The following is a 26741-nucleotide window of genomic DNA, read 5'->3' on the forward strand; positions in this document are numbered from 1 at the left end:
ATGCCAAAGGAGGTTCAGGTTGGATATTGGGAAACATTTCTTCATTGAAAGGGGCTGTCAGGCTGCCCAGGGCAGACTCCCAGTCCCTGGAGGGAAAAACATGAGGGTGTGGCACTTGGGGACATGGGTTAGTGGTGGCCTTGGCAGTGCTGAGGGAATCTTAGAGGTGTTTTTTAACCTACACCTATGTTATTCCTAGGACAGCTCTTAGTACTCTAGTCATCTTTGTGCTCTCCAATTTTTGGAGTATATAATTTCTATGCCATACTTAAAATGTGCAGCTGAAGGAATATTTTTATAGTGTAAAGTGAATTTCAAGAATATAGATAAAGACTTCTTCATTTTAAGAAGTGATCTCAAAATCTTATCTGAATTGGTAGGTAGCATCTTGATATTAAACTTAAGATGGTTAAATTGTATCTTTGAAGGCACTGAAAGTGTGTATTTGAGACAAACTCATGACACATAAACAGGAAAATAGTGCTCCTTTCTAAGCACTTTCACTTCTGTAGAAGTCAATAGATGACTTCTGCCCATGCCCTGTTCTCACTCCACACAGCTGAACAGGGCAGGGGGACTTTGCTGTTATTAATATTTTATGTTACTGAGTTATTAATGACAAACTTGGGCTGGGGCAGGGCACAGACCTGAGCAGTGCTGAGAACTGAAGAGCAGCTCAACAAGTTCTGTGGTGGATTTTCTTTACAGGCAATTTTGAAACCATGGTTGGAAGTTAACTTTTCTAAAGACCATTCTCTACTTCAAAGAAAAAATAATTCAGGAAAGACTGTATCTTAAAAGATCAGATGAGATGATCACAGATTTTTTTTTTTTGTATTCTGCACATATATAACTCCAAAAAAATGAAAGAGCAACAAATATATTCAGAAATTGTTTTTGGGATGAAATGCATGAAAATATTTGGAAAATATCTTTATAATAGAATGAATACCAAAGTTCACAGAGATTCTGTAGTTTACTAGAGGTACTTTTCCCTATGTAAAAGCTGAAGCCCAAAGACAGTTTCAGCAACAACTTTATAAACATTCTTAGGTATATCCTCACCTCTTGACTTGAAGGATGTCCAATATGAGTCAGTATAAATCATGTTTTTTAAATAAAACATTCTATTACACTTCCTTACCCTCTGTGTTTATATATATATAAAATGGCTCAATTTAAAAGGACTGGGGAGAAATATAAATTAATGTTTTACAGATGACCCACGCACAGATGTACATTCAAATTGTAATACTTGCCATTTTCTCTGTCCAGTCAGGAGATAACTTTAAGTTTCTGAAGTTACAAAGCAATTCAGTTTTTTCCAGGGTGATTTTTATAGAAACACCCAGTTTAATGCCACAGTATTAGAAAAATGGGCACTAAAATTTGCTCCATAGTCAGGGCTAATTGCAGAATCATATGTCTAGTTTTCCATTCTCTTGTGAAAACTCTGGAGATGGTTGCATACAAACAAAGTTCACAAGCAGGGCAAGTAAGTGAGGACTGCATGGAATTTTCTCTGATAAAATCAATAAAGTTTGTGACTCATACAAAAGTAATACTGGATAGATTTCTATTTTTCCAACCCAAATAATTATTCTTTATATTTGCACAATAGCAGATTGAATTTTAATATCTACCATGTTTTAATTAAACTTCCAGGTAAAAGCATTTGTTAAAAATCCAAATTTTATTTAGCTGTAGCACTCCATCCACTAAAGCAATGCTCATTTTCTAAGCAAGTTTTTGATGTATAGATCTCTTGTGCACATTTAATTCTGCTTTTCATAAATACTGCTGTACTTTCCCATTCATGCACTGCACCATCTCCTCTCATACACCCTACCACGCCTTTGGACCTTCAGTATTTTCACTGGCTACTTTCTTGAAGAAATATGCACTGGTTTAATTTCAGGAGACATTTAAACTTATCCTAATTAAACTGGTACAACCTATATTTAATGCATTTTCAAGGTGGTTTCTTTGGATGCACCATGAACTTGCTCCTAAAGGGCAATTAGGAAGAACTACCATGAATAAAAATGTAACTTCCTTTGAGAGGAAACAGAGCAGCCAGGAGCAGTTTGGTCTTGTGAGCCCAGTGAGTCATCCACGGTAGGACCGAGCAGATTGAGCCAGGACTGGAGAGGAGCTGAGCCAGCCCCCGCTCCTTCCCACCAGTGCATGGAGCAGTTCAGTGTCCTTATCCACTGAGGCACCTTTTCCAGGTTTTTGGAAAACCCTGAGAGATCACAAAATAAGGAATGATTCACCATTTCAGAGCAGAGCAGCAGCTCCAGTACATCCCAGTTTGCAGGCTGGCACAGACAGATCTGGAACCCGAGCTGCTGCCGGGGTCACAAATCCATGATTACCCCTTGTGTGTCATTCATACGAGAAAATGTTTGTATTTGCAGGGTCCTCTCGAAGACACTGTCATTAGTTAAAACCACGATGATTTAGGACCACTGTCTTTCTCTTAAGGTATTTCAGAGTGTGTGAGAAAGCGCTGGTGGGAAAAGGGCACACTGGAGTGCGGTAACAAAAGCGTTAACAGCAAAATTAACTACCTTGAATTTCCCGCGAGGATGCCGAGGGAGCAGCACGCCAGGGCAGCTGTTCTGGCCATGCAAAGAGCCTTATTTTTGTTTTCCAAATCTTCTGAAATAGCGTCCCCGTTAGGAACTTGTATCACTGCAGCCATTCTGGTCCGGCTGGGGCAGCAGCTGTGGATCCCGGTAACCGCAGAGCGGAGCAGTGAAACCGTGAGCTGTGCGTGCCTTCGGCTTTGGGACAGCTCATCCCACTGCACATCCCAGCTTTGGGACAGCTCATCCTACTGCACATCCCAGCTTTGGGACAGCCCATCCCACTGCACCTCCCCGCTTTGGGACAGCCCATCCCACTGCACATCCCAGCTTTGGGACAGCTCATCCTACTGCACATCCCAGCTTTGGGACAGCTCATCCTACTGCACATCCCAGCTTTGGGACAGCTCTGCCCGCTTTGGGACAGCCCATCCCACTGCACATGCCAGCTTTGGGACAGTTCATCCCGCTGCACCTCCCCGCTTTGGGACAGTCCATCCTACTGCACATCCCAGCTTTGGGACAGCTCTGCCCGCTTTGGGACAGCTCATCCCACTGCACATTCCTGCTTTGGGACAGCTCTGCCCGCTTTGGGACAGCCCATCCCACTGCACATCCCAGCTTTGGGACAGCTCTGCCCGCTTTGGGACAGCCCATCCCACTGCACATCCCTGCTTTGGGACAGTTCATCCCACTGCACATCCCAGCTTTGGGACAGCTCTGCCCGCTTTGGGACAGCTCATCCCACTGCACATTCCTGCTTTGGGACAGCTCTGCCCGCTTTGGGACAGCCCATCCCACTGCACATCCCTGCTTTGGGACAGCCCATCCCACTGCACATCTCAGCTTTGGGACAGCTCTGCCCGCTTTGGGACAGCTCATCCTACTGCACATCCCAGCTTTGGGACAGCTCTGCCCGCTTTGGGACAGCCCATCCCACTGCACATCCCAGCTTTGGGACAGCTCTGCCCGCTTTGGGACAGCCCATCCCACTGCACATCCCTGCTTTGGGACAGCCCATCCCACTGCACATCTCAGCTTTGGGACAGCTCTGCCCGCTTTGGGACAGCTCATCCCGCTGCACATCCCTGATTTGGGACAGCCCATCCCGCTGCACCTCCCCGCTTTGGGACAGCCCATCCCACTGCACATCCCAGCTTTGGGACAGCTCATCCTACTGCACATCCCAGCTTTGGGACAGCTCATCCCACTGCACATCCCTGCTTTGGGACAGCTCTGCCCGCTTTGGGACAGCCCATCCCACTGCACATCCCAGCTTTGGGACAGCTCATCCTACTGCACATCCCAGCTTTGGGACAGCCCATCCCACTGCACATCCCAGCTTTGGGACAGCTCATCCTACTGCACATCCCAGCTTTGGGACAGCCCATCCCACTGCACATCCCTGCTTTGGGACAGCCCATTCCACTGCACATCCCAGCTTTGGGACAGCTCTGCCCGCTTTGGGACAGCTCTGCCCGCTTTGGGACAGCTCATCCCGCTGCACATTCCTGCTTTGGGACAGCTCTGCCCGCTTTGGGACAGCCCATCCCACTGCACCTCCCCGCTTTGGGACAGCCCATCCCACTGCACATCCCAGCTTTGGGACAGCTCATCCCACTGCACATCCCTGCTTTGGGACAGCCCATCCCACTGCACATCCCTGCTTTGGGACAGCCCATCCCACTGCACATCCCAGCTTTGGGACAGTTCATCCCACTGCACCTCCCCGCTTTGGGACAGCCGGGGCAGCTCGCTCGCTTCTCCCGGCGGGACTGGAAGGGACCCGCCGGCCGCCGCCGCCTCACCGGGACGCGGCAGCGGGGCGGGGAGGCTGCTCCACACCCCGCGTCCGTCCCGACGGCAAATCCCTGCACCCGCTGCCGCCCCGCGGCTTCCCCAGGGGCATCGCCGCCCTCTTCCTGGGCGGCCGTACCCGCTGGGACGCTAGTGCTGTCCCGGTTCTGAGCGCGCCCCCGCTCGGGCTGTCCCGGTCTCGGTTCCGGGCGCGCCCCCGCTCGGGCGGTCCCGGTCTCGGTTCCGGGCGCGCTCCCGCCCTGGCGCTCGGGCGGTCCCGGTCTCGGTTCCGGGCGCGGTCCCGGTCTCGGTTCCGGGCGCGCTCCCGCCCTGGCCCTCGGGCGGTCCCGGTCTCGGTTCCGGGCGCGCTCCCGCCCTGGCCCTCGGGCCGTCCCGGTCCCGCCCCGGGGCGGGGCGGAGGCACGGCCCCTCCCATGGTGCCCCGCGCGCGGCAGAGCCCCGCGCATGCGCCGAGCGCCGCCGGCTCCCAGCTCAGCGCAAGATGGCGGCGGGCGCGTCGGACCCACTGGAGGAGATGCTGCTCTTCTCCGAGGAGGTGGACGAGAAGGCGCTCAGCGACCTGGTGGGATCCCTGGAATCACAGCTGGCTGGCGGCCGCGGCCCCGCCGAGCCGCCCCCGCCCAGGACCTCCGCCCCGTCCCAGCAGCCGCAGCAGGGGAGCCTGGCGGGGGGCAGCAGCCCCGGCCGGCAGCAGCACGGCCGCCCCGCGCCCCCTCCCGCGCCCGGGGCAGGGGAGGCGGCGGGGCGCCCCGGCAGCGCGGGGACCCGAGCCCCCGCCCAGGGGCCTCTCCCGTCCCCGTCTCCCCCGGCGGCGGCGGCAGCGGCGGCGGGGAGGGGAGCGAGTGTAAACAGTAGTAGTGTGCAGCAATCACATGGAGCGGCTCCCGGCGGCGGCAGCCCCGCCGCTCCCGCCCCGCCGCAGCCCGCCGCCCCTGCCCAGCCTGTCAACAACCATGTGGCCGCTGCAGCCGCCGCCGGGCGGGACGCGGGGAGCCCCGGTCCCGGCCCCAGCCCGCCCGCCGCCGACGGCGCGCCCGGGGCCGCGGGGGGCGGCGGAGCGGCGGGAGCGGCCGAGGGCGCCGCCGCTGCCCCCGCGCCGCGCCCCGGCCAGGCGGCGCCCAACGGGGAGGGCGCGGGGGCCCGGCCGGCCGCGGTGCCGCCCGTCAGCGGGCACGGCGGGGCCGCCGCCGCGCAGCCCCAGCCCTCGCCCGGCGCGCTGCCCGCGGTCACCGCGCTCGGCGCCTCTGCCAGCCCCGCGCCCGCACCGCCGGCCCCGGGCTCGGCCCCGCCGGCCCCCGCGGCCCCCGCCGCGCCCAAGCCCGCAGTCACCGCCAAGGCGGGCGCTGCCCTGCCCGCCGCCCCCCAGGCCGTGTCGCCGCGGCCGGCGCTGGGCGCTGCCCCCCGGATCGTGGCCCCGCAGCTGATCGTGCGGCCGCCGCCGCAGACCACCATCCAGCTGCCGCCTGGCTTCACCATCCCGCCCGGTAAGTGCCGCGCTGCGCTTCGGCATCGCCGCTCGCTCTAACCTTCTGCTCTTGGCCGAGGGCTTTCCTTTCCCCCAAAGCTGTCATGTCCCCCGCTGCTCAACCTGCTGGAAACCGAAGAAGAGGCACCTGTCTGAGGGCACCGTCTGACGAACCGGCTGCCGCTAATTAGGGTGTAACTGGTACGGCTAATGCAGTGTAATTGCAGCTGTTGTTGGGTGAGTTACTGGTTTTGTCCTGGGGAGAGCGGCGGTCACGGTGAGTTACCCTGTGATGGTGTAGTTGGACAGCGGATAAAAAGCTGGAGAGCTGGAGTGGACGTTAAGGATAACTTTAAATGTGTTTTAAAGGACTTCTGCTTTACACTTGATAGTCCTGAAAAGTTTTTCTGCTTGAAAGAATGGTTTCTGCTGTGAACCAGGTGTTAAATGTGTGTAATCTAAAATTTATCATTTCAGTAACTACAATAATGTTGTTGTGTGAGGGTAGTCTTCACATCACCAGATTTTATTTCAAACTCTGAAGCAGTCATGTTCTCTTTGTACTCCTCTAAGTTTCTTAACTTTAATTACTAAAAATTTTAGTTCAGCAAGGTTGCTAGCTAACCAAGCCAGCATCCCTCCATCCTCATGATTCCTGCTCTTAACCTATGTATTGTTTCATCTGAAGGGTACTGTTAGAAGGGTAGTACTTAGATTTTCACATTGCAAAAACTTGGGTATTTTCATGTCTTCTTGATTTAGGAGCTGATTTAGCATTTAAGCTAATTCTTTTTTTTTCCTGTTAATATAAGTAGCATGTTAAGATGTGGACCTATTGATGTAGTCTGAAATAACTGAGTTCTTCCAACTTACTTCTTGAAATAGTTGATATTTATTAGCTAAGTAAAGTAGCAATGTTATGGTGTAGTTGTTTGCCTCTGAGTGGACTTCTAGTAGTTGTGTATTTGGCCCTAGTTTATGAAAAATCCTCTAGATTCTGCTGCTCCAAACATACAAATCTTGGTGGTTTTGTGAAGACCCAACTAACTTGAAAGAGATAAGTTGCTGTTCAGGCTGTGTGCCTTTAGCCTTTGCCTCCCTCTGCTAATCTGTTGAAGATTGCTCTATGCAGATGATAACTGTGCATTGTAACTTTGCACACAGTTTCTGAAGTTCATTGTGTCAGTTCTTTATCTGTTACTTTCAAACAGAAGAGGGAAAACTGAGCCTTGGTAACAATCTGATCCAGGATTTAAGAAACATTAAGGAAATAATGCACCAGAAAGTTTTAATTCAAATTTGTTTTATTGCAAGATAGTTGGAAATCCATTAAATTTGCATAAACATGAAGATAGTGTGTTCTAAAAGGAACTTATTCAGAAAATACAATGTTATTTTTGAGTTTTTAATTTGGTGGATCATTTATAATTAATCTGAAACTCCCATATAGCAAACTTCTATATAAAACAGAAATTTAGAATCAGTTTTTGAGAACAGGTTATTTTAGCATGTAATGCTCCTAAGTTGTGTATTTCATCTTTATTTGACTGACAGGAAAGTAAAATTAATCTCATAATTTAACTGGCTCCTAACTTGCACCAGCTGCTCAGTAACAGGAATTTGTAGTCCTCCAAACTGAATTAAATATACTGTTGACACATGAGCATTTATTCATTTATAGTAGTAATTGTGTCTGCAGATTTGATTGGGACTGTGTGGCACGTGTTTCAATTCATTTGTCATTTCCACTCAGTTTTTCTCTATTCAGAATTAGGTTTAGAAAATGGGAAGATAAATTAAGAACACACCTGTGAATCTGTGCAATGCAAATAGAACATGTGTTTTTTAATGTGTGGCAGGCATTATCCTATGAGGAGTTTTATGTAAGGTTCACAGTCATCACCAGAGAAGTGATAACCCATTTGGCCAGTTGGCATATTTGGGTGTCCAGATGGTTTAGGAATGGCATATACCAAATACATCAGCTGCTTGCAGGATTTTCTGCAAGTGTAAACTGTGAAGCTTGGTGCTTAAATGGCTAATGGACCTTAAAAGTTACCTTTTAGATGAGTTTTTAATGAGTTTCTTTCAACTTTCTATTTAAATTACTCTTGGCTTTGAAAGTGAGTTATTATGATGGCTTTTGGATGTGGTCCTTGCTGTAGCTCTGTATGCCTGTTACCTTAAACTTGATTTTCATGAGTCTTTAGTTTATAGTGGCAAAAATTTGCCTTCTGTTTGTGTTTGTGGCAGGAAAGGTTGGCTGGGAGCACCCTACTCTGAGTGAGGGCTTTTATGTGTGCTGCAGTTCTCTCACGTGTTCATCCCACAGTTGGGATTTGGTTTTTCCATGTCAGACTGAAAGATTTTCTTGCTGTAGGGTTCTGAAATCTGTTATAAGGGTGTTTGAATTTCTTTATCCTCAGGGTATTGTACAAACTGTGTCCCTTTAGCAAGGTGTTGTAACTGGGAAGTTTACAATTAAAATGGGATGTAAGCTGCTACCTGTAGAATTGGATATAAGATTTTGCCTTCTTCATTTCCCTTTGAAAAGTTAAAAAAGTCTATGGAGCAATTTGTCCATAGAGGTAGATTGTAGAAACAGTGTCTGACCCTGTTATCAGCAGACTGAAAGTGACTTTATAGGTTTTTAGTTTTTGGTTCTCTAGTAGTTGCAGACAAGATGTTTTTCTGTTTATTTGACCTGTTGTATCCTATGTAGGGTAAATTATTAAAATGTATTCTGGAGCTAACTTGGAAATTCTTTTTAATAGTCTGTCTGGAGAGCTGCTACTTAGTTCTGAGTGAACTATGAGAAGAACATTGCATGCTTTGCAGTGACCTTGAATGTGTGAAACTCCAGCATCCGTGGACCAACTTTGCCATGGTCTCACTTTTTCTGACCTGCTGACTCCAAAACTTTGGGCACAGCTCGATGGCCATGGCTCTGTTGTGTAGAATGCCTCTATTTGTGAGGTATTTTACAAGAAAATAATCTGAAAAAATTCTCATTTACTTCCAGAGGGTTAGAAAACACTTGCCAATTTTCTAAGGTTTCTGCCCTGTGTGGTTGTGTGCTGAGGAATCGAGTAGGTTCTCTGGCCTGGCAGTGTTTGCTGTTGGTGTTTAAACCACAGGTAGTGAGTGCCCCCAAAGTGGTGATGCTGGGTACCAAATGGATTCATCTGCTAATGCTCAGTGTTAAGTAAATCTCAGATGTTGTATGCTCAGAAGTGTGTCTGGCCAATATTTGCATGTGCCCTAAGCTGTTGTTTGTTAAAACTCTCGGGTCTTTGTCCCTGGTCTGCATGTACTCAGTTGTGTTCCCAGCAGCTGCCTTGTCCTTAAAGTTTACTTTTAATGAGCATTTATTTCTAATTTTGTTCTCCTGACCCTAGAGAACAAGACTAGATGGCTAGAAATCACTGTCCCCCAAACACTCCAGTGGCTGCTTTTTTCATCACTGCTTTCCATAAGCTGCAGTTGTTTAAATTCCAGACTGAATTGGGTCTGCTAGTGGGGGCTCCCTTTTTTCTTGGAAATAAAATCTCGTGTTATGTGATAATCAAAGATGCACTCCAGGGAACAATGTCCAGTGCCATAGATGACCTTTGCTGTGCATCCTGTGGTCAGATGGTTGTGTCTGTGTTCTCCTTGCCATCATCTGCAGTGCAGTGACTGTTCCTTGCCCTCCCAGGGATGGTCCTGGTGCGCACGGACGCCGGGCAGCTCGTGATGGTGCCCCAGCAGGCTCTGGCACAGGCTCAGATGCAGGCCCAGGTGCAGACACAGGGACAGGGTCCTGCCAACATGTCACCCAGGCTTTCTGTTCCCACAACTGGCCCTGTTTTTCGCCTGTCAACAGCTCAGGTATGTCTGGCTTGATTTACCTTTGGTGCATTATGTGTTACACATGATTACCTCATATGTTTCTGCAACTGTGCTTTCCTCCCCTTTTTGTTGTGAAAACAGGAAATACCTATTCAAATGTAGTTTATTTTATGAGGCCTAGGATTTTTTTTTATTATTATTTAAGGAAAAAATCTGCTTTAGAGAGTCTCTTAAGACTCTGTTCAGGCTGAGAGATGGTTGGAGGCTGCAAAGCTCAGTCTTGGTCTGGACTGTGTATCACTGGTTTAGTAAGTGTCCCTTGCTGCTCTGAATCAGAGGCACTGTGATATCCCAGCATCCTGAATCCCAGGATAGCTAATTTCACTGGACATTAGAAAAGAGAAAGCCAATCACATTCTATCCAAGGATTTGCAATAAATTTAAAATAACTTTTTAAATACACTTTATCCAAAAGAAAGATTTGATTATTTACATAATTTACTTCCGGGTGTGATCTGTCTGCACTGAAAGTTTTTGCTGTGTTGTGAGTACATTTCCCTTTTTCAAGGGATTGATAGTATAAAGTGCTTTCCTGTCTCAAACTCATCAGTGGAATGTGTTGATTTGAACTTGGAGCTAATTTATTTTCTAGGGTGGATGTGGGGTGGTCTTGTGTTTTTTGGTTTGGTTTTGGTGTTTTGTTTTTGTGGGGTTGGTTTTTTTCTGTTTTTTTTTATTTTTTTTTTTATTTTAATTTCTTTGAAGGCTGTATTGGTTTAAAAGTTTGTAGAGAGGCAGTTTAGCTTGGGGCCATTTAGAGCTAGAACTGAGCTATTTTACTAAAATGTGGAGGCAAACATCTTTGGATCTTGCTGTGCCATAGCAATAAGAGGCAGAGTTTAAGGTAGTTTTGCCTAAGGTGTATGCTTGCAGAAGAGATAAGTAATTCTGTGTGGAAAGATGAAAAAGGTGCCTTTACAACTTTTTGGTTGTTCTAGAAGTTGTTTGAAATAAGTTCAACAGGTATTACCCAATACTTACCATTTCATTACTTTCCCTTTATATATGCTTTATGTATCACACCGTGTAAAAGATTTTTAAGGTTAATTCAAAACTGAAAACAATAATAAGCATTTCAGACAAGAAATAAGCTGGAATAAATTTGGAGAACTGAAAATAGAAACATGAGGCAATCTATTAACCACAGAGTAGCCAAGTAGAATGTAAGTTTTAGAAGTGAGTGTACCTAGAAAGACTGTAGCTCAGTGTCAGGAAAGACATAAATGAAAGCCTGGAGTCACTTGGAAAAACTTTGTGCTCTCAAAAGAGAGGTAAGTGCAGTATTGGATGAAATTTGTTAAAGAACTCTTTGCAGAAAAGGCACCATATAATGTTTAAATTTGTGGTATCTGGAAGAATAAGACTTGTAGAGACCTTCAAAGAGAAATGTATTCCAGGAAAATAAACACAGAGATAAGCCTGTGTTTGTTTACAGATTTTTTTTTTTTTTTTTTTTTTTTTTTTTTTTTTTTTTTTTTTTTTTTTTTTTTTTTTTTTTTTTTTTTTTTTTTGCTAGCTTGATGACACCAAAATTGCAGCCAATTCCTGAATTTGTACATCTGCCTTTGGTTGTTGGGGCCTTTCTTTGCAAATGAGTGCAGTCACTTCTTTGGTAATTACTACAAGCAGATGTTGTAGCAATGGCCCCTGAGACAAGTGCATAGTGTAAATGTAAAACAGGTGTGTGGTGGGACTGAACCAAGGATGGGATCCAAGTCTCTTAGTTTTAGCTATTTTTCTTCTATACTGTTACTTTTAATGTGGCCAGTATTAATTAATAGTGAATTAAAATTCAACGTGGAAGCATGCGTAACAGATTTTAACAAATTGTTTGTAATTTGAAGATTTCTGAGGAATAATCTTTACTGCACATGGAAGGAAGTGTGCAGAAGTGTAGACCCCCACTTGGCTCTGGGCTCAGTCTGGGGTTTGGAGCCCAAAGTCAGCCTTAAGAGGAGTGCACAGCAAATGTAGATCATGTTGATCTCAGGCAGCTGTTCTCTACTTGTAGGAAGCAGTTAATGTTGCAGAAGGGGTATAATTCTACCTGATGGATTTATATAAAAATAAACCCAGGAGGATAGTGCATGTTCAGGTGTTTGTTGAGTCAGCTGGAATCTGGAGGAGTTCAGGTGTTAAAAACTTTGTTTTGTGCAGGTTTCTGCCCAGATGAATGAATACTCAGTGCACTGTAGGTGTTCTTTGCACTCCCTGCTGCCAACACACTGGCTCAGAACAGAGAAAGCCAGCAAGGCCTTAGGAATGATCAATATCTTGCAAGATGCAAAGTTGGATTATTTTAGGGTAGGGAGATTAGAATAATGATATTGTAGCTTGTCAGGATTCATCTCCTTTGAAAATCTTAGTGGTAGCTGCCTAAACTGTACTGCATCATTTCTGTATTTGTTGTAATTAACAGGGTTAAGAAATAATTAATATTACCCTTGGGAAATTTACATTGAACTTCCCTGATTCTGCATTTGATCTTCAGAGTGTTCTGCTTATGTTTTATATATATTTGACCTTAGAGTGTTCTTTAAAAACTGTGGTTGACAGCCTCTTAAAACAAGATTGTAAAGATATAAATTCTAAAGCTATATCTAATCAGAACCAGACATGAGACTTTTATTTGATTAGGTGGATGGTTTAAAAGCAGAGACTGTGCATTGGTTTTCCAGATGAAATGTTCAATGATAAATATTATGCTAAGGTTTTAGAAATGTCAGTTATTTGTTTGAGGAGTCATTATAATTAGTTGATTCAGGCATCAAGTCCTAAAATAAAGGAAATTGTGTGTACTGAAAAATAATTTTTTCAGGGAGTTTTTAATTAAGCTGTTTTCTTTCAGGATTTTTTTCTGGTGGTCAGAAAGATGAATTAAAATTGCCAGAAGAGGTTTAAAATTAATCAAAAATAGTGTGCTAGGTTTTTATGTGTATAGAGTATGAATGTTCAGGAGTCAGTGGTGTCCACTGTGACTGAAGCACAGGAAAATTCTGGTGCCATTAGCTCCAGACAGACAGAATATAAACATTAATTGCCTAAATCCTGCAAAGTGTTTTGTGAGATGGATGAACATGCCAGGCCATGGAGTTTTAACCTTTCTTTCTGATATTAGTGGGATGGTTAGTATTTTACTATATAGAGCTCTGCTTAATTCTGTATCTTTATTCATTTATTTTAAGATAGTTTTATTTGGATTAAGATAAAGAACGCTTAAATTTGTAGAGTTTAGCATTGTATTTTAGTTACTGAGTTTGCATTTTATCCTTCTTTCACCTATGTGGAAAGTCAGCACAGGTGGAAACTTGCAGTCTGCCTTAAGGATTCTAGGAAATAATATCTTATGAAGAATGTATCAGAAAAAGACATGGCCTTCATACTTTATGGGTATTAGGGTTACTGTTCTGCAGATTGTCCTAATTTTTAGCCTGTGTCAGGTGTCACAAGTTACTCAGCTAAGTGGTTGTTTTCAGTGTTCATTTGTTTATACACTTTAAATAATTATGGTGGTGAGAAAGTCTGTTGTGAGCTATACAGCTAGATGTAAAATACAGGATATTAAATGCCAAAGAAATTGTAAAAGCTGGCAGTTACTTTTGGCAACTCATTAAAAAGTGTTGAAAGTGCTAACTGGAGAGCATAAAATGGATTTGGAATTACTTTTTTAAAAACTAGAAGAAGGAGTGTCTGAAAAACTCCCAAGTGTTCGTCCAAATTTGAAAGCTCTTTGGTTCTCTCCCCTTGACAAATGTGTAATTTCTCCACTCTCAAAAAAGGAGGGGAAAATAAGGCAATGTTTGAAATGGTCTGAAATAAATCAACTTGGCCAATACATACAGAGCTGCTCACATTCCAAACCCCTTCTGCAGCCTGGGTACTGCAGCAGGATTTTTCTTTCCATACCCAGGGCTGTCATTTGCTCCCAGGTGTTTTGGAGGAAAATGAGCCAGGTTTCCCCTGAAAATTCCTGTAACTTCAGCAGCTGGACTGGTATCCAGGACAGTATGTGAGGAAGGAGGCTCCTTTCTCTGGGAGCAATGGAAGCTGCTGAGACAAGGAAGGTGTGGTGTGTTTCCCTGAGGAATTGGTGTAAGGGCTGAAGCAAAGGCTTTCCTTAAAGACAGTGGCTCTGTCCTTGCCTGTGCTGTTGCTGAGGGTTCAGAAGTGAAACATCTGTATACAGCAGTACTTACCCCTGTGGGGGATTGAGGGAGGCACCCCTCTTCCCTTCCCAAGTTTAAAAGAAGGTCTGTTGGGATTGCAGTGCCAAAGACAAGAGCTGAGAAGACTGAGATCCATAACTTCCTTGCTGTGTCCTGGGGGTGTGCAGTGGGTCCAGTCCTTCCGTGGTGCTGCTTCAGCTGGGCACTCAGGGCACACGATGGAGTTGCACTGCACACTTAAATCTGATGTTTCTTATTCTTTGATTGCTTGGATTTGCAATCAAAGATACTCAAATACTTCAGTCGTTTGACTTCTGCTGTTTATAGTATCTTTGTGTTGTTTTTTGCAGCTTTCAGGGGTAGAGGCAGGTGTACAGCTTGGGTACACTTTTGTGTTAGATTCTTGGGAGAAAAGAGGCAAATCCATTTTGAAAGGAAGACTTGGGTTCTTCTTGACTCTTAGGTGGGGTAATCTTTGATTAGACATTTAGTTATGCTCCTCCTAATTGCTGTTGTGTAAAGCATGAATAAAATCTGGTTGTTTCCATTCTTAGTGGTATTCTGGAAAACTGGCAGATGGGGATGAGCACAGGCCTTGTAGGGAGGGTCTCAGCTGGGTCAGTGTGAGGCTGAGCTCAGAGGGGCTGGGGTTGGACACGTGTCCCAGGATGGATGGATGGATGGAGTCTGCAGCACACAGCACAGAGGAGCACTGAAACACACCCAGGGAATCAGAGCCTGGCAGTAACAGCAGTGGCTGAGAGATGTATTCAATATTTTAATGATCTTTTCCATTTACAGTGTTCCAGGTATCTTTGAAATATTCAAGAAAAACATGAGTATGTGCAGTTGTACCAAGTAACAGTTTTAATTTAGTTCAAATTAGAAGATTGCATAGGATTGTAATGGGAATGTTAATGGTTGGACTCATTGACCTTTGAGACCTTTTCCAACCTACAATCTACAATTCTGTGATATTGACTGCTCCTAGCTGCACTTTTTCTCTGGTGTTTTGTTTAGAGAAAAATTGCAAAGTACTCAGGTATATTAAAAGTATTTTTCATATCAGTGCAGCTACAAGAGGCTTGTTTGATGTTTTTTAATTGGTATCTCAGGGTTTACATGGAAATAGTTGGTCTTCCCTGAGTATTATAATAATCTTTGGATGCATTAAAAAGTGCAAGTTTGTTGGACTGTGAAGGTGATAATGTGCAGCTTTTGAAAAACATGATTTGAATGCTTTTGACTTAGCGGTGCATAATTTTAATTTAACTATTTTGTCTTTGTGATTTTAGTTTCCATTTACTTTTTGGTTGACATTAATTCTAGCTGAATATGAATAATTTTTTCATGTTGCAGAAATTTAATCAGCTTTAGAATAATAGCTAAGGTACAGGATTTTTAGGAAACAAGCCATAATTGGTTAGAACTTAAATTGATCTTAGAAGAATTCTGCTCTGGATTCTTGTACTATGAGCAGCTCAAACAGTGTGGGCTTGCTTGCTCTATTATGTTCTTCAGAGATAATAAATAAATTCAGAAGTCTTCTAAAACTGGGTATTAGATTGCATTAAATTTTTGCCTCCATATCTTGTTTTGAATTTGAGACTTGTGAAATTGTGAAAAATAGGGAGGTGCTGCCATCTAGTTTTCCTTTGCTGTGTTTCTTTTGTTTATCTGCATTTTTAGTTCGTACACTTTATGGCTTTTCATGCTTTTGATGTGCTTTTTCACTGGCTTTCATTGTCTTAATACCCAGGTGAGCTTACATTTATAACCAAATAGCAAAAAAAATTGCTTATTTCAAATTGGTTTTAGTTGCAATTATTTTACGTTAGTGACAAAATTAAAGTGCTGCTGTAAACCAAGAATATAAAGTAAGATATAAGACTATAAAATAGGAATATTAAGTGAATATCATACAGGAAAGACCAGTGTTAGCCTGGCCCACAATATTATATTTTGGAGTATCTGTTATTGGAACTTCAGAGCAGGTGAAAGAGTGTATATTGGAGTTTTCATGGGACTGCTGCTGAAAATGCATTTGGCTTCAGAGTTTACGAATGTTTTTGTTTCAACTTTGATTCAAAATGTGTTTTTCATTACTAAGTTTTTTGTATATTTTTAGTGATCAGAAAAGGCAGTTATGTGTGAAGTTGGATGGTTTAGTGTTTTGTTTTTGTTGTCTAAAACAGCCTGATATATATTTTTTTTTTAAGAAAATTACAGTTTTTTCTTGCTTTAGGCATTTTTCTAACTTCTACTCTTTGAATTGGAATTTTATATAATGAACTTTACTGTTGTGTTTTCTGTGTTTTGGTACTCACTTTCTGTTAAGTTTGACTTTGCCATCTGTTTTTAAAATGAAGGGAAAAAAAGTTTTTTGAGGGTGTGCCAGACACTGCATCCCCTGCTCTGGCTGTGCCTTGTTTTTGCTGTGGAACACACTGTGAGGAGGAGCAGCAGCTCAGGCTGTGCCTTCCCTTGGTGCTGAGGGCAGTCTGAGCCTGGCTGATGGTTCCAAGCTGCTGTCCTTGCTAAATCTGAGATTGGTCTGGTCATACACTTACACCTGGGTTTTCAGCACTGTTTATATTTTTATGGCAGCTTTGGTATTTTTTTCTCACTTATTTGTTATTATTGACTCTTGTTTTTCTTTCTGTTTTCACATTGTTTCTGCTTTTCCAACAAATACTTGTTTTATTCTTTGCAGAACTGCCATCAGATAAACTAATCCATACTATTTCTTTTGTATTGATGGATTTGGGCCTCTTTGCAGTGTTCTGGAGAATTCATTTGTGGGAGTAGGGCAGGTGGGTTGGGAGGTCAGAGAGAGTAAGAAATGTGTGGTCCTTACTGTGCTTTAACCACAAAACTATTTTCCTTCTTTTCCTTCACAATGAGTGATTCTTTCCTGCATTAAGCAGACAATAGGTACTTACAAATGATGCTGTTTACATTTTTGTAGCATTGACACAGCTCTAAAACTTAGAAAACACTCGAATGTTAGTAAGGCTGTAAATTTAAACATGCAAAGATTAGCAAGTGCTGTAAAGGAGGTTCCTGAGCACTGTCACAGTGGCTGCCATGTACATGTGCATGACCACATCCTACTGTTATTTTTAATTTCTACAGTGTGTAGGCTGGACAGTCCTAATAAATGAAGATTTATATAATATTTTTTCCACTGTTCAGTGGGTTGCTTCAGGCTTACTTGTTGCCCCCCTCTGCAGTGGGAATTAATAACCAAGCAGGTTTTTTTGTGAAGCTTATCCCTGTAGCAACTTTCTCAACAATGCAGTTAAGGGGATTACTAGCCTCCTTTTGTAAGTAGGAAATGGAGCCTAATTGTCTCTATTTTAAATATGGAATGAGAAATGCTGGTTAATTTATTGGGTTCAGTTGCAACCATGGCCACTCCTGGTCACAAACTCCACGTTTCAAGTTGGGCACTCAGAAACACATTGATTTAATACAGTAAGAGTATTGATTACAGTGGATTATCTGTATTTGCAGGCAGCACTAAGAACTAGTGGCAGGAGTAGAATCCAACTGAAGTGACAAAATTCAGCTGGTTTTTATTCAGCAGATATTTTGGATGAACCCTAGTGATTGCAGGAGGACCAGCCACGTCACCTGAGCAGAGAAAGTGCTTTGATAAGTATTTGCTTCAGCAGTAGGGGTTCTGGACTTAGAACCCCTGGTTTCTGATGGTTTTCTCTTCTGGCCCCAAGCTCCTCTGCCTGTCCTGTGTAATTGCTGCCAGTGTCTTCCTGCCCTGCTATCCCAAAGGGACACTGCCCAGGAGCAGAGCAGCACCTCCCTGCTTTGGGGTCTGATGCTCCGCTCAGTGACACTGTGGTGGCAGTGAAGGTTCTGCCTCTGCTCTCTGACCTGTTAGAGAAGCTGTTTCCAGTCATTTTCTGTGATGTGTGCAAATGTTAGGCTTTTAAAGGGATAATACTTTGGGTCAGTTTTGCTGTATTTTTACTATGCTGAAAAAAAAAGGAATCTGCTAAAAAGTTTCTCTGCATCTGACACTGAAGTGGCTGTTCATGTGAACTGGAACCAGAGGAACTGAGAGGCAGTCAGGCAGCTTGTGGAGCTTCTCCATGAACTCTTCAGAAGTTTCAGTCTTGGGAAGCAGAGTTTGCTGATGGGAAACATTTAATGGATTAATAGCAGTTCAGGCTGCAGCCATGCCTGGAGGAAAGGTTGTATGAGTTAGTTACTGAAAAATTATGTGGTAATTGACCCTGGCTGGACACCAGGTGCCCACCAGAGGCTCTCCATCCCTGCCCTCCTCAGCTGGACAGGGAGAGAAAATGAAAGGAAAGTCTTGTGAGTCAGGATAGAGATCCCTCACCAGTTACTGACACAGCAAAACAGGCTGGACTGGGGGAATTAATTCACTACCAATCAAATCAGAGTTGGATAAAGAGAAATGAAAACTAAATCTTTAAACAGCTTCTCCTCACCCCTCCTTTCTTCCTTTTAACTTTACTCCACCTCTCCCTGGGTGGTGCAGGGGGATGGGGAATGGGGGCTGTGCTCAGCTCATCCCAGGTTGTCTCTGCTGCTCTTTCCTCCTCAGGGGAAGGGCTGCTCACATCTTCCTGTGCTCCAGTGTGGGGTCCCTCCCACAGGGGACAGTGAGCTCCTTGAGCTTCTGCAGGCTGAGAGCTTCCCATGGGTGCAGTCAGTCCTTCAGGGGCTGCTCCAGCCTGGTCCTTCCCATGGGTGCAGTCAGTCCTTCAGGGGCTGCTCCAGCCTGGTCCTTCCCATGGGTGCTGTCAGTCCTTCAGGAGCTGCCCCAGCCTGGTCCTTCCCATGGGTGCAGTCAGTCCTTCAGGAGCTGCTCCAGCCCAGTTCTCCATGGGGCTCACAGCTCCTGCCAGCAATCCTGTTCCAGCCTGGGCTCCTCTCTCCACGGGGCCACAGGTCCTGCCAGGAGCTGCTCCAGTGTGGAGTTCCTGGGCTCAGAGCCTCCTCCAGGCACCCCCTGCTCCTGTGTGGGGGCTGGGGGGGATGGATCTCTGGTCCCTGCTGAGCCCAGGGCTGGGGGGGATGGATCTCTGGTCCCTGCTGAGCCCAGGGCTGGGGGGGATGGATCTCTGGTCCCTGCTGGAGCCCAGGGCTGGGGGGGATGGATCTCTGGTCCCTGCTGGAGCCCAGGGCTGCAGGGGATGGATCTCTGGTCCCTGCTGGAGCCCAGGGCTGGGGGGGATGGATCTCTGGTCCCTGCTGGAGCCCAGGGCTGGGGGGGATGGATCTCTGGTCCCTGCTGGAGCCCAGGGCTGGGGGGGATGGATCTCTGGTCCCTGCTGGAGCCCAGGGCTGCAGGGGGATCTCTGGTCCCTGCTGGAGCCCAGGGCTGGGGGGGATGATCTCTGGTCCCTGCTGGAGCCCAGGGCTGGGGGGGCACAGCTGCCTCTCCCTGGGCTGCCCCTGGGGCTCAGGGGAACCTCAGCTCCAGCACCTGGAGCAGCTCCTGCCCCTCCTGCCCTGGGCTGGGCTTTGCAGAGCTGCTCCTCTCCCACACCCTCCCTGCTCTCAGCCAGCTGCAGTTCCAGGGGGATTTCCTCCCCCTTGCCAAGTGTCCCCAGAGGTGCTGCTGCTGTCACTGAGGGGCCCAGCCTTGGCCAGGGGCAGGTCTGTCCTGGAGCCGGCTGGAATTGGCTCTGCTGGACACAGGGGAAGCTTCTGGCAGCTTCTCACAGAGCCCCCCCAGCACCTGCACCTGGCCATGCCAGCCCAGTGCAAGTCAGATCCCAGATTTGCCCTTTCCTTGTGCTTCTGCCAGTGTCTGTGATCCCACATCAGTTTCTCTTGGTTAAACAGTGCCCTTGATTGTTTGAGGCATCTCAGGTAACATCTTAGCATGGGTTATTGAGTTTATAAGTCTTCTAGATTAATGATTAGAAATAAAATTGAATTTCATTTCAGATCTTGCAAATTTAAATTTAAATTTAAAGATCTTATGAAAATTGAGTTTTGTATAACACTTAGTGCAGCCATGTCTTGGAAGATGTAAAGAGGAATCACAATCTGTATTGTGAAAAACTTGGTTTTTGTGTTAATGTTTGTTCAAATGTTATTGGGGTATTTTCTTCTTTTTGGTTGATAGTGGCCAAGTTTATTGACAGGAATGATCATGAAAAATGTGTGGAAGTTACTTGTCAGAAGTGAGCTCTAGTGCAGAGCCTGTGCTGCTGGTACCTGCATTGTTGGTCAGTAGGTGGTTCTACAGTGCAAAATACAAGTTTTGCTCCCAAGGTTTTGCATACTAACCTCTGGCAGTTTGACTTCATTTGATAAAGCTGTGAATATGCAATGCAATCTCTAAAATTGGTACAGTCCTGCCTTGGCAGTGACAAATAATCTTTGGTTATTTTGATATCTTTGGTTACTTTGATTTTGTTTCCTCCATGTTCAAGTGACTTGCATTTTCAAATGCAGCCTTGTGTATTCCTTGAAGTACAGAGAAGCTTGTTTGTGCACAGCAGGTGCAGTGAAGGTACAGCTCTCCCAAGCTCTGCCTCCCTATTCGTGTGCCCAGAGCTCTGGGGAGAAGGAAAGCAGAGATGTTGTCTAAGGAGTGAATTTATAGGACACAGTTTTTCTGCAGTGTGAACAATTCCAGTGTGCTCTGACAGCCTAGGTGGAAGTGACTTCAGTTGCAGCCTGAAATCAGAGTCACTTGTGTTACCTGTGTGACTTGGGCAGGCAGAACAAACCTTGGGACCTCCCCTCCCAGGCTGTCCCTCCTGGAATCCTCTTTCCCCCTTGGCTCTGTGCTGGGCTCCCTGCTCTGAGCTGTGTGGGCAGAGCCAGCTCAGCTCTGTGTGCAGATGCAGCCTCCAGGGTCCCCGTGGGCATCAGCAGCAGCTCACTGACTGTGCTCCTTCATAGCCTGGCAGTGCCTGAGCACAGGCCAAAAGGCTCCTCAGTGCTACTTCCTTCTATTTAGGGAATGTAAAAACATCTGATTTATCTAATAAAAAAAACCAGTTACATTTGCAAATGTATTTCTTTCAAACTCTTCTGGTAATTTCAGAGTTTAGTAGCATCCTACCAAACCTCAGCAGCTTTTCCTCAAGGAACACCATGAATTCTTTTAGGTTCTTCCTGAAGGAACTTGACATACTGGGTTGTGATTTTTTGTTAAAATAATGTTGATAATTTTTGTTTTCTCCTTTATGTATTTCTCATGAGATCTGTTTACAAGCTTCCTTCGTAGAAAACAGAGCTTTTTCTTTCTAAATAATTTTTATCAGTTCTCAAAGCATTCATGTTGGGAATCCTTTGAGTGTCTTCTGGCAACTTGTAGCTGTCACTTGAAGATCATTTTCATGATATTTAAGAATTTCTCCAGGCTAGTTCCTTGTTATGTTTCTCATCCCTCCATTTCAGACTTACCTTTTTAACTCTTCTAAATGTTAATAAACCATTGCATTACTTTGTTTGCAGTTCTCTGGTGGTGAGGGATTTCTTCATATCCAGCACTTTAGTAGATTTTACTGCCATTTTCTGTTAAAGGCTTTTGTCACTATTGATTTTTAAAACCAAGGGTGAATTTAGTTTTCAAGTTTCACAGTTTGCTGCTGAGGTTTGGCACATGGGAATACATTCTTAGTTGGGCAATATAATAGTGAGAATTTATATTTTAATTATGTGCAGTTTTATTTTCAAGTACGTTCCTGTGATGAAAAATGGGCTTTTATTAGCTGAGAAAAATTCTCTAGCTTGCAGTCTTATTCTGTATTTGTGGATTTCTGGCTACAGCTCTTGCCTGGAAGCTAATAGCTGCCAGAAGTGCCCCTGGTTATGTGCTTTTTTCCAAAATCCTCACTTCTGGGAGCCAGACTGATAAGGGGACAGATATCACAGGCATGCTATGTTCTTAGGCTGGAAACTGATTGTAAGCAAGTGAACAAGATACACAATATTTATATTTCAAATGCAGCACTCATCAGGTAGATATAAAATTGAAAATGAAAATTCAACCAGTATTTTACAATACTTGGTCATTTTTATAATGCAGAAAAGAGGTGTAGGGTGTTGAAAACAGGAGAAGCTTTATGTGGTACTTCTTACAAAAAACCAGATAATTCTGCCTCTTCCTGATGATGCTGTTTGTTGTCTCTAGGCTATCTCAGGATGGAAAGCATCCCTGGTCAAGATTTTAAAAATCTTGAAAGCTATACAAACAAAAAAAGGGGTTTGTTCACATGTCAGGTAGATTTATTTGATTTGTTTTCTTTCCTCCTTTTTTTCCCCCAAGTACAGAAGATTGATATCCAGTAGATGATGTTGCTGGACTGATTTGTAAGGAATCCTTGGGGCTTTGATTGCCTGCCTGGGCTTCTGTTCCTTTTGGAGATATTTTAGAGTACACTAGATGTTCTTTGGAGAAGTATTTTATGTAAGTTTAATAGAAAATGTAAGAATCTAAAATAAGTTCTTTATAAAATAGGAATTTTAGAGACATATGAATTAAAATTTAAATCAAGGAAAACTAGTTTTATCTTGTGAGGAGAAACATCAGCCATGATTTATTACTCTGTCCACTTAGAAAATTTGTCTTTTTCGAGTGTGTGAATGGAAATCTTAATAAATGCAAGTTATAAGACACCAGTGTGGCCTCCATTTTTAGTAATGTGTGGTTCTCCTTTTGTCATGATTGCCATATTGTGTGATGCATTTCCTTTATTGTGGTATTTACCTTCCTGCAGAATTAAGTAACTTCTCTGGAGACATTTTTTAATTCCTAAATCTTGTCTTTTTGTAAGATGACAAGAGATTTCACTCTTGCAATGAAAGTAAATCACAAAATATGTAATATGGTTGCTAAATAAGATAAATTTCCTGAGCTATAGAATGTACTGCTGACTGAAAGGCTGTAGGTCAGTCATTTTCCTTTATCTGCTCTTCATATTGCAGTTGCTGTCTGGGTACAGACTGTGTTCTATGACAAAGCCTCTCCCAGTGCTTGGATTTTGTTGCTCTGCAAGTTAATTTCTATATAATCCAATCTGAAATTATTTAAAGAGTATTTTTCTGCTTTCTAAATTTTCTGTCCATATTAATTCTCATAAAGAAAAAGGAGTACAACAGGCCCATAAATACCAAGAGGACCAGAATGTGTTACTGGCAATGATAAACTCAAATATTGATGAATACTGACATGTAACTATTACAACTGAATTAATGCATCAATATAGCATCAATTTTTTTGCAGGTCACATTTGTTTTTTCTAATCTTTTCCATATAGCTGTATGAGTAATAGCTTTCAGGAGAAGTACTGCAAAGCTGTCATTGAACATGAGAAAGCTGATTTTTCCAGTATTTGTGAATATACATATAGAAAAGCACATTACTAGGTTTGATTTTTTTTTTTCAGTATTAATAATGGTTATTCTTGCAATCACTATTATTAAAAAGCCTTGGAGATCAAGTTGCTAAGGAGGAAAAAAAGTGAAATGCTGGTGTTCCCTTTCTCAGCAGCCGACGTCCGTGGGCACCTCCGGCGTCCGCCTGGGGCTCCCGGTGCAAGCCAAGGTGGTGCCATCGACGGCGGCGCCCGCCAGCGCCACGGCCACGCTGCCAGGAGGGGCCCTGCTGTCCCACACCACGGTCAGGCCTGGGGACACTGCCTGCTGGGCTCTGGGCACCGGGGGACCTTCAGGGTGGATGCATGGAGCGGTTGTTCCCTGGGAGGGTGGGGAGGCCCAGAGCAGCTGTGGTTGCCCTGGGATCTGTGGCAGTACCCAAGGCCAGGTTGGGGTGGGGCTCGGAGCAACATGGGCTGGTGGAACTGGATGAGCTTTAAGTTCCTTTCCAACCCAAACCATTCTGTGATTTTCCTATTTTTTTGAAAGTGAAAATGAATATTTTTGAATATAAAATATTAATAGGTATCGGTAGCTACGACGAGCGCTCCAAATCTGTTCAAGACGACGGTGGCAAGTGGAGCTGCAGCCTCCCAGCAGCCTGCAGTGCTCAGCAGTGCCCAGAGCCAGGGCTCGGGGCAGCCGCGGCTGCCGCTGCCCCCTCCCACGGCGGCGCAGGTGCCAGCCCAGCCCCTGGTCATCCCCAGCTCTCCTGTGCCTGGAACCACCGTGGTGTCACAGGCGAGTGGGGTGATTGTGGAAACTTTGTTTTCTTAGTGCTTTAGGAGCTCCTCAGGAGTACTCAGAGACAGGAAGAGCTTTTTCTTCCTGCAAGCTTGTATCCCCTGATGGGACAAATAGTTGGCCAACAGAAAACCCTTCCCTGGTTTCAGCCCCTGGGATACAAATGCTGAGAGGGAAGAAGAACACTTGTGGTCAGCTCTCCCCACTGCCCTGTCTGTGGCACTGGTGAAAGAACAGCTCTGTTCCTGCAGCCAGAACAGTCAGGCCTTCAGCCTATGGACTGTCCTGGTGCTGGGCCTTGAAACGATGGTTGCACTGAAGTGTGATGTTTCTGTTTCTTGGAGCAATTACACCATATAAAAATAATGGCTTGTTTTACTACTAACAGAAAAAAGATAAGTCTTCAAACATCATCCTGTTTCTGATTTGATTTTGCTGCTGTAGCTGCTTTGTACAAAAATATACTGAATCAATATTTTAACAAATTAAGATAGCTTGGGGAACGTTTGTACCTTGTCTGTTGGGCCTCTCAAAGGGGAATTCATCTCCAGCAAATTATTGTGTTACTTCTCATATTTAAGGTTATTTGTACCAAAGCAGACTGTAAAATATAAAATATATTTCTTTCATTGATTTTTTGTTGTTATTTGCAAGCTATAATGTTCAGTTACCTAAAGAAAATAAAATCTCAGGTAACAAGCAGTAATAGCAAAACATATTTTGTATATGGCCTGAATTAGAAAAGTTTCATCATTTTCCTTATTTGTAGTGGTCAGAGCATGCATTGATTGTGATGAAAAAATAGCAAGGAGCTAATATTTGTTTTCTTTGTTTTTTGCAGGAAATGCAAGAGAATGTGAAAAAATGTAAAAACTTTTTAGCTACCCTTATAAAACTTGCTTCTCATAATTCACCATCTCCTGAAACGTCCCGCAATGTGAAAGCTCTGGTTCAAGATTTGTTGGTAAATATTTAGTTACCATTTATTTTGTTGGTCATCTATTAAACTTCTTATTTATGGGTGCTGAAAACTATTGCTTTGATCTTAACAATTCCTTTGGCTGTAATGAAAGGGGTTGGGCTTCATCAAAATGCAATATTCTGTATGTTATATATATTAAAAAATCCGTTAAAGGCAGAGTTTCTTTTGATTTTTGAAAGGGGAAATGCAGCTGTTCAACAATCATATTCAATGATTCCAGTGAAAACTTGCTTTAACTTTTACCAACATGAAAAGATTTAAATAAGTAAGGGTAACTACTTATAGTATTTTAGACGAAGTACCAACACACATCTAGGGTAAATATATTTATTGAAGCTTGGTTTGCTTTAGTTTTTCACTTGTTCTGTATCACAGGAAGGCTAATTAATGTTTTTATCACAACCTGAACTTGTAACTAATGATACTTCTGAAGTATAATAAAATGCACCCAAGTTAGAATTCTCTTGAATTACTGCTAAATAAATGACTGATTATGTATTTGATATAAGGGTGTATTTTGTGAGTATACATACAAATTCATAGAGGAGAAAATTTTATATCTACTTATAAGCATGCTTTTTATGTATGGCCATGCTTTACATTTACAGTAGTTTTATATATAGTTTATAGTTTTAGTCCAAAGTTTTATATATATGGATTCTACAAGTTAAATTGTACCATCAGAATTGGTTTTGGAATTACAACAAAGGCTGACAAATTTAATATTTTTAAGGTTACATCAACAACCTGTTGTTGTTTTCTTTTAATTTTAAAAAAGGAAATCACTATGTAAATGTTAGCAAGAGAGTGGAGTCCCAAAAGAGAATTGAGTGTTTCTGGGGCCTCATTTTGTCTGAAATTGTGCTTCCCCAAGGGAATTCTCTGCATTTTGAGTGGCATGTGACATGTTTGAGTGAGTGCTTGGCAGAAGGATCTTAGAGAGGAGTTAAGGGACTTCAGCTCTGAAAGTTTTTGATATGGCAGCCTATTCAGCTAGGGAGGTATGTGTATATAGCAGCTGGGAAAGAGGCAACCAGACAACTGAACTGAGATGTTGATGCTTTTTTTTTCTTCACCCTGAAGGATGCAAAGATTGATCCAGAAGAATTTACAGGCCGCCTTCAAACAGAACTCAAATCATCTCCTCAGCCATATCTTGTACCTTTCCTCAAGGTAATGTGAATATTGTTTGGATAAATGTATTCCAGAGCAGAATTTCATTCCATGAGGTCTTAGAATATCCTTTTTAAATAGTGTTATCTTCAGTGGTCCAGGGCTACCCTTCCTTTACTTCTAAATGCTGCCCATTTTTGCCAAGATCTTCCTGCCTGGAAGTGCTGTGCAGGCTGCACCTGTGTCAGCCCAGGCAGGTGCTGCTGTCAGCTGCAGTGGCCCTGGGCTGCTCCAGCAGCCTGGGACAGTGCTGAGAAACAGGGAATTGCCACAGGAGGGAGACCTTGTGTGTTTGGGACCTTGGCTGAGTTTTAGAAAAATGGATTTGTTATCCAGGAGTTCACAGCTCGAGCTGCCCTGATCTAGAACATTGCAGTCATTAGATTAAAAAATAAAAAGCAGTTACACCCTAGTTTGGAAACCATTCATTGGCAATTCTGTAGTGATCCTTTACTTTTGGAATAAATACACTTTTCTGTGGCAGTAGGTAATTTTTTGTGAAGAAGAAAAACATTCGC

The 26741-nt window shown here is 44.0% G+C and overlaps 1 protein-coding gene and 1 long non-coding RNA gene across 2 annotated transcripts in view; one reads left to right on the forward strand and one right to left on the reverse strand.

Moving 5' to 3' along the window:
- Positions 1-1674: 1674 nt before the first annotated feature.
- Positions 1675-4038, reverse strand: LOC132333060 (uncharacterized). The gene is made up of 2 exons (XR_009488052.1): positions 2574-4038; positions 1675-2245 (listed from the first exon to the last, which is right to left on the reverse strand). It is a non-coding gene; the product is annotated as an uncharacterized LOC132333060 (long non-coding RNA).
- Positions 4039-4856: 818 nt separating this feature from the next.
- LOC132333061 (transcription initiation factor TFIID subunit 4-like) overlaps positions 4857-26741 on the forward strand; it is a 145297-nt gene continuing 123412 nt past the window's right edge. Inside the window, exons 1-6 of the mRNA XM_059857802.1 lie at positions 4857-5893; positions 9572-9744; positions 23437-23568; positions 23850-24065; positions 24910-25032; positions 26134-26223. Of these exons, the coding sequence (XP_059713785.1) occupies positions 4891-5893; positions 9572-9744; positions 23437-23568; positions 23850-24065; positions 24910-25032; positions 26134-26223 (1737 nt within the window). The 5' untranslated portion in view covers positions 4857-4890. The remainder of the gene's footprint in view (positions 5894-9571; positions 9745-23436; positions 23569-23849; positions 24066-24909; positions 25033-26133; positions 26224-26741) is intronic.

The sequence above is a fragment of the Haemorhous mexicanus genome, chromosome 12 (assembly GCF_027477595.1).
Source record: "Haemorhous mexicanus isolate bHaeMex1 chromosome 12, bHaeMex1.pri, whole genome shotgun sequence".
In the NCBI taxonomy this organism is placed as follows: Eukaryota; Metazoa; Chordata; class Aves; order Passeriformes; family Fringillidae; genus Haemorhous; species Haemorhous mexicanus.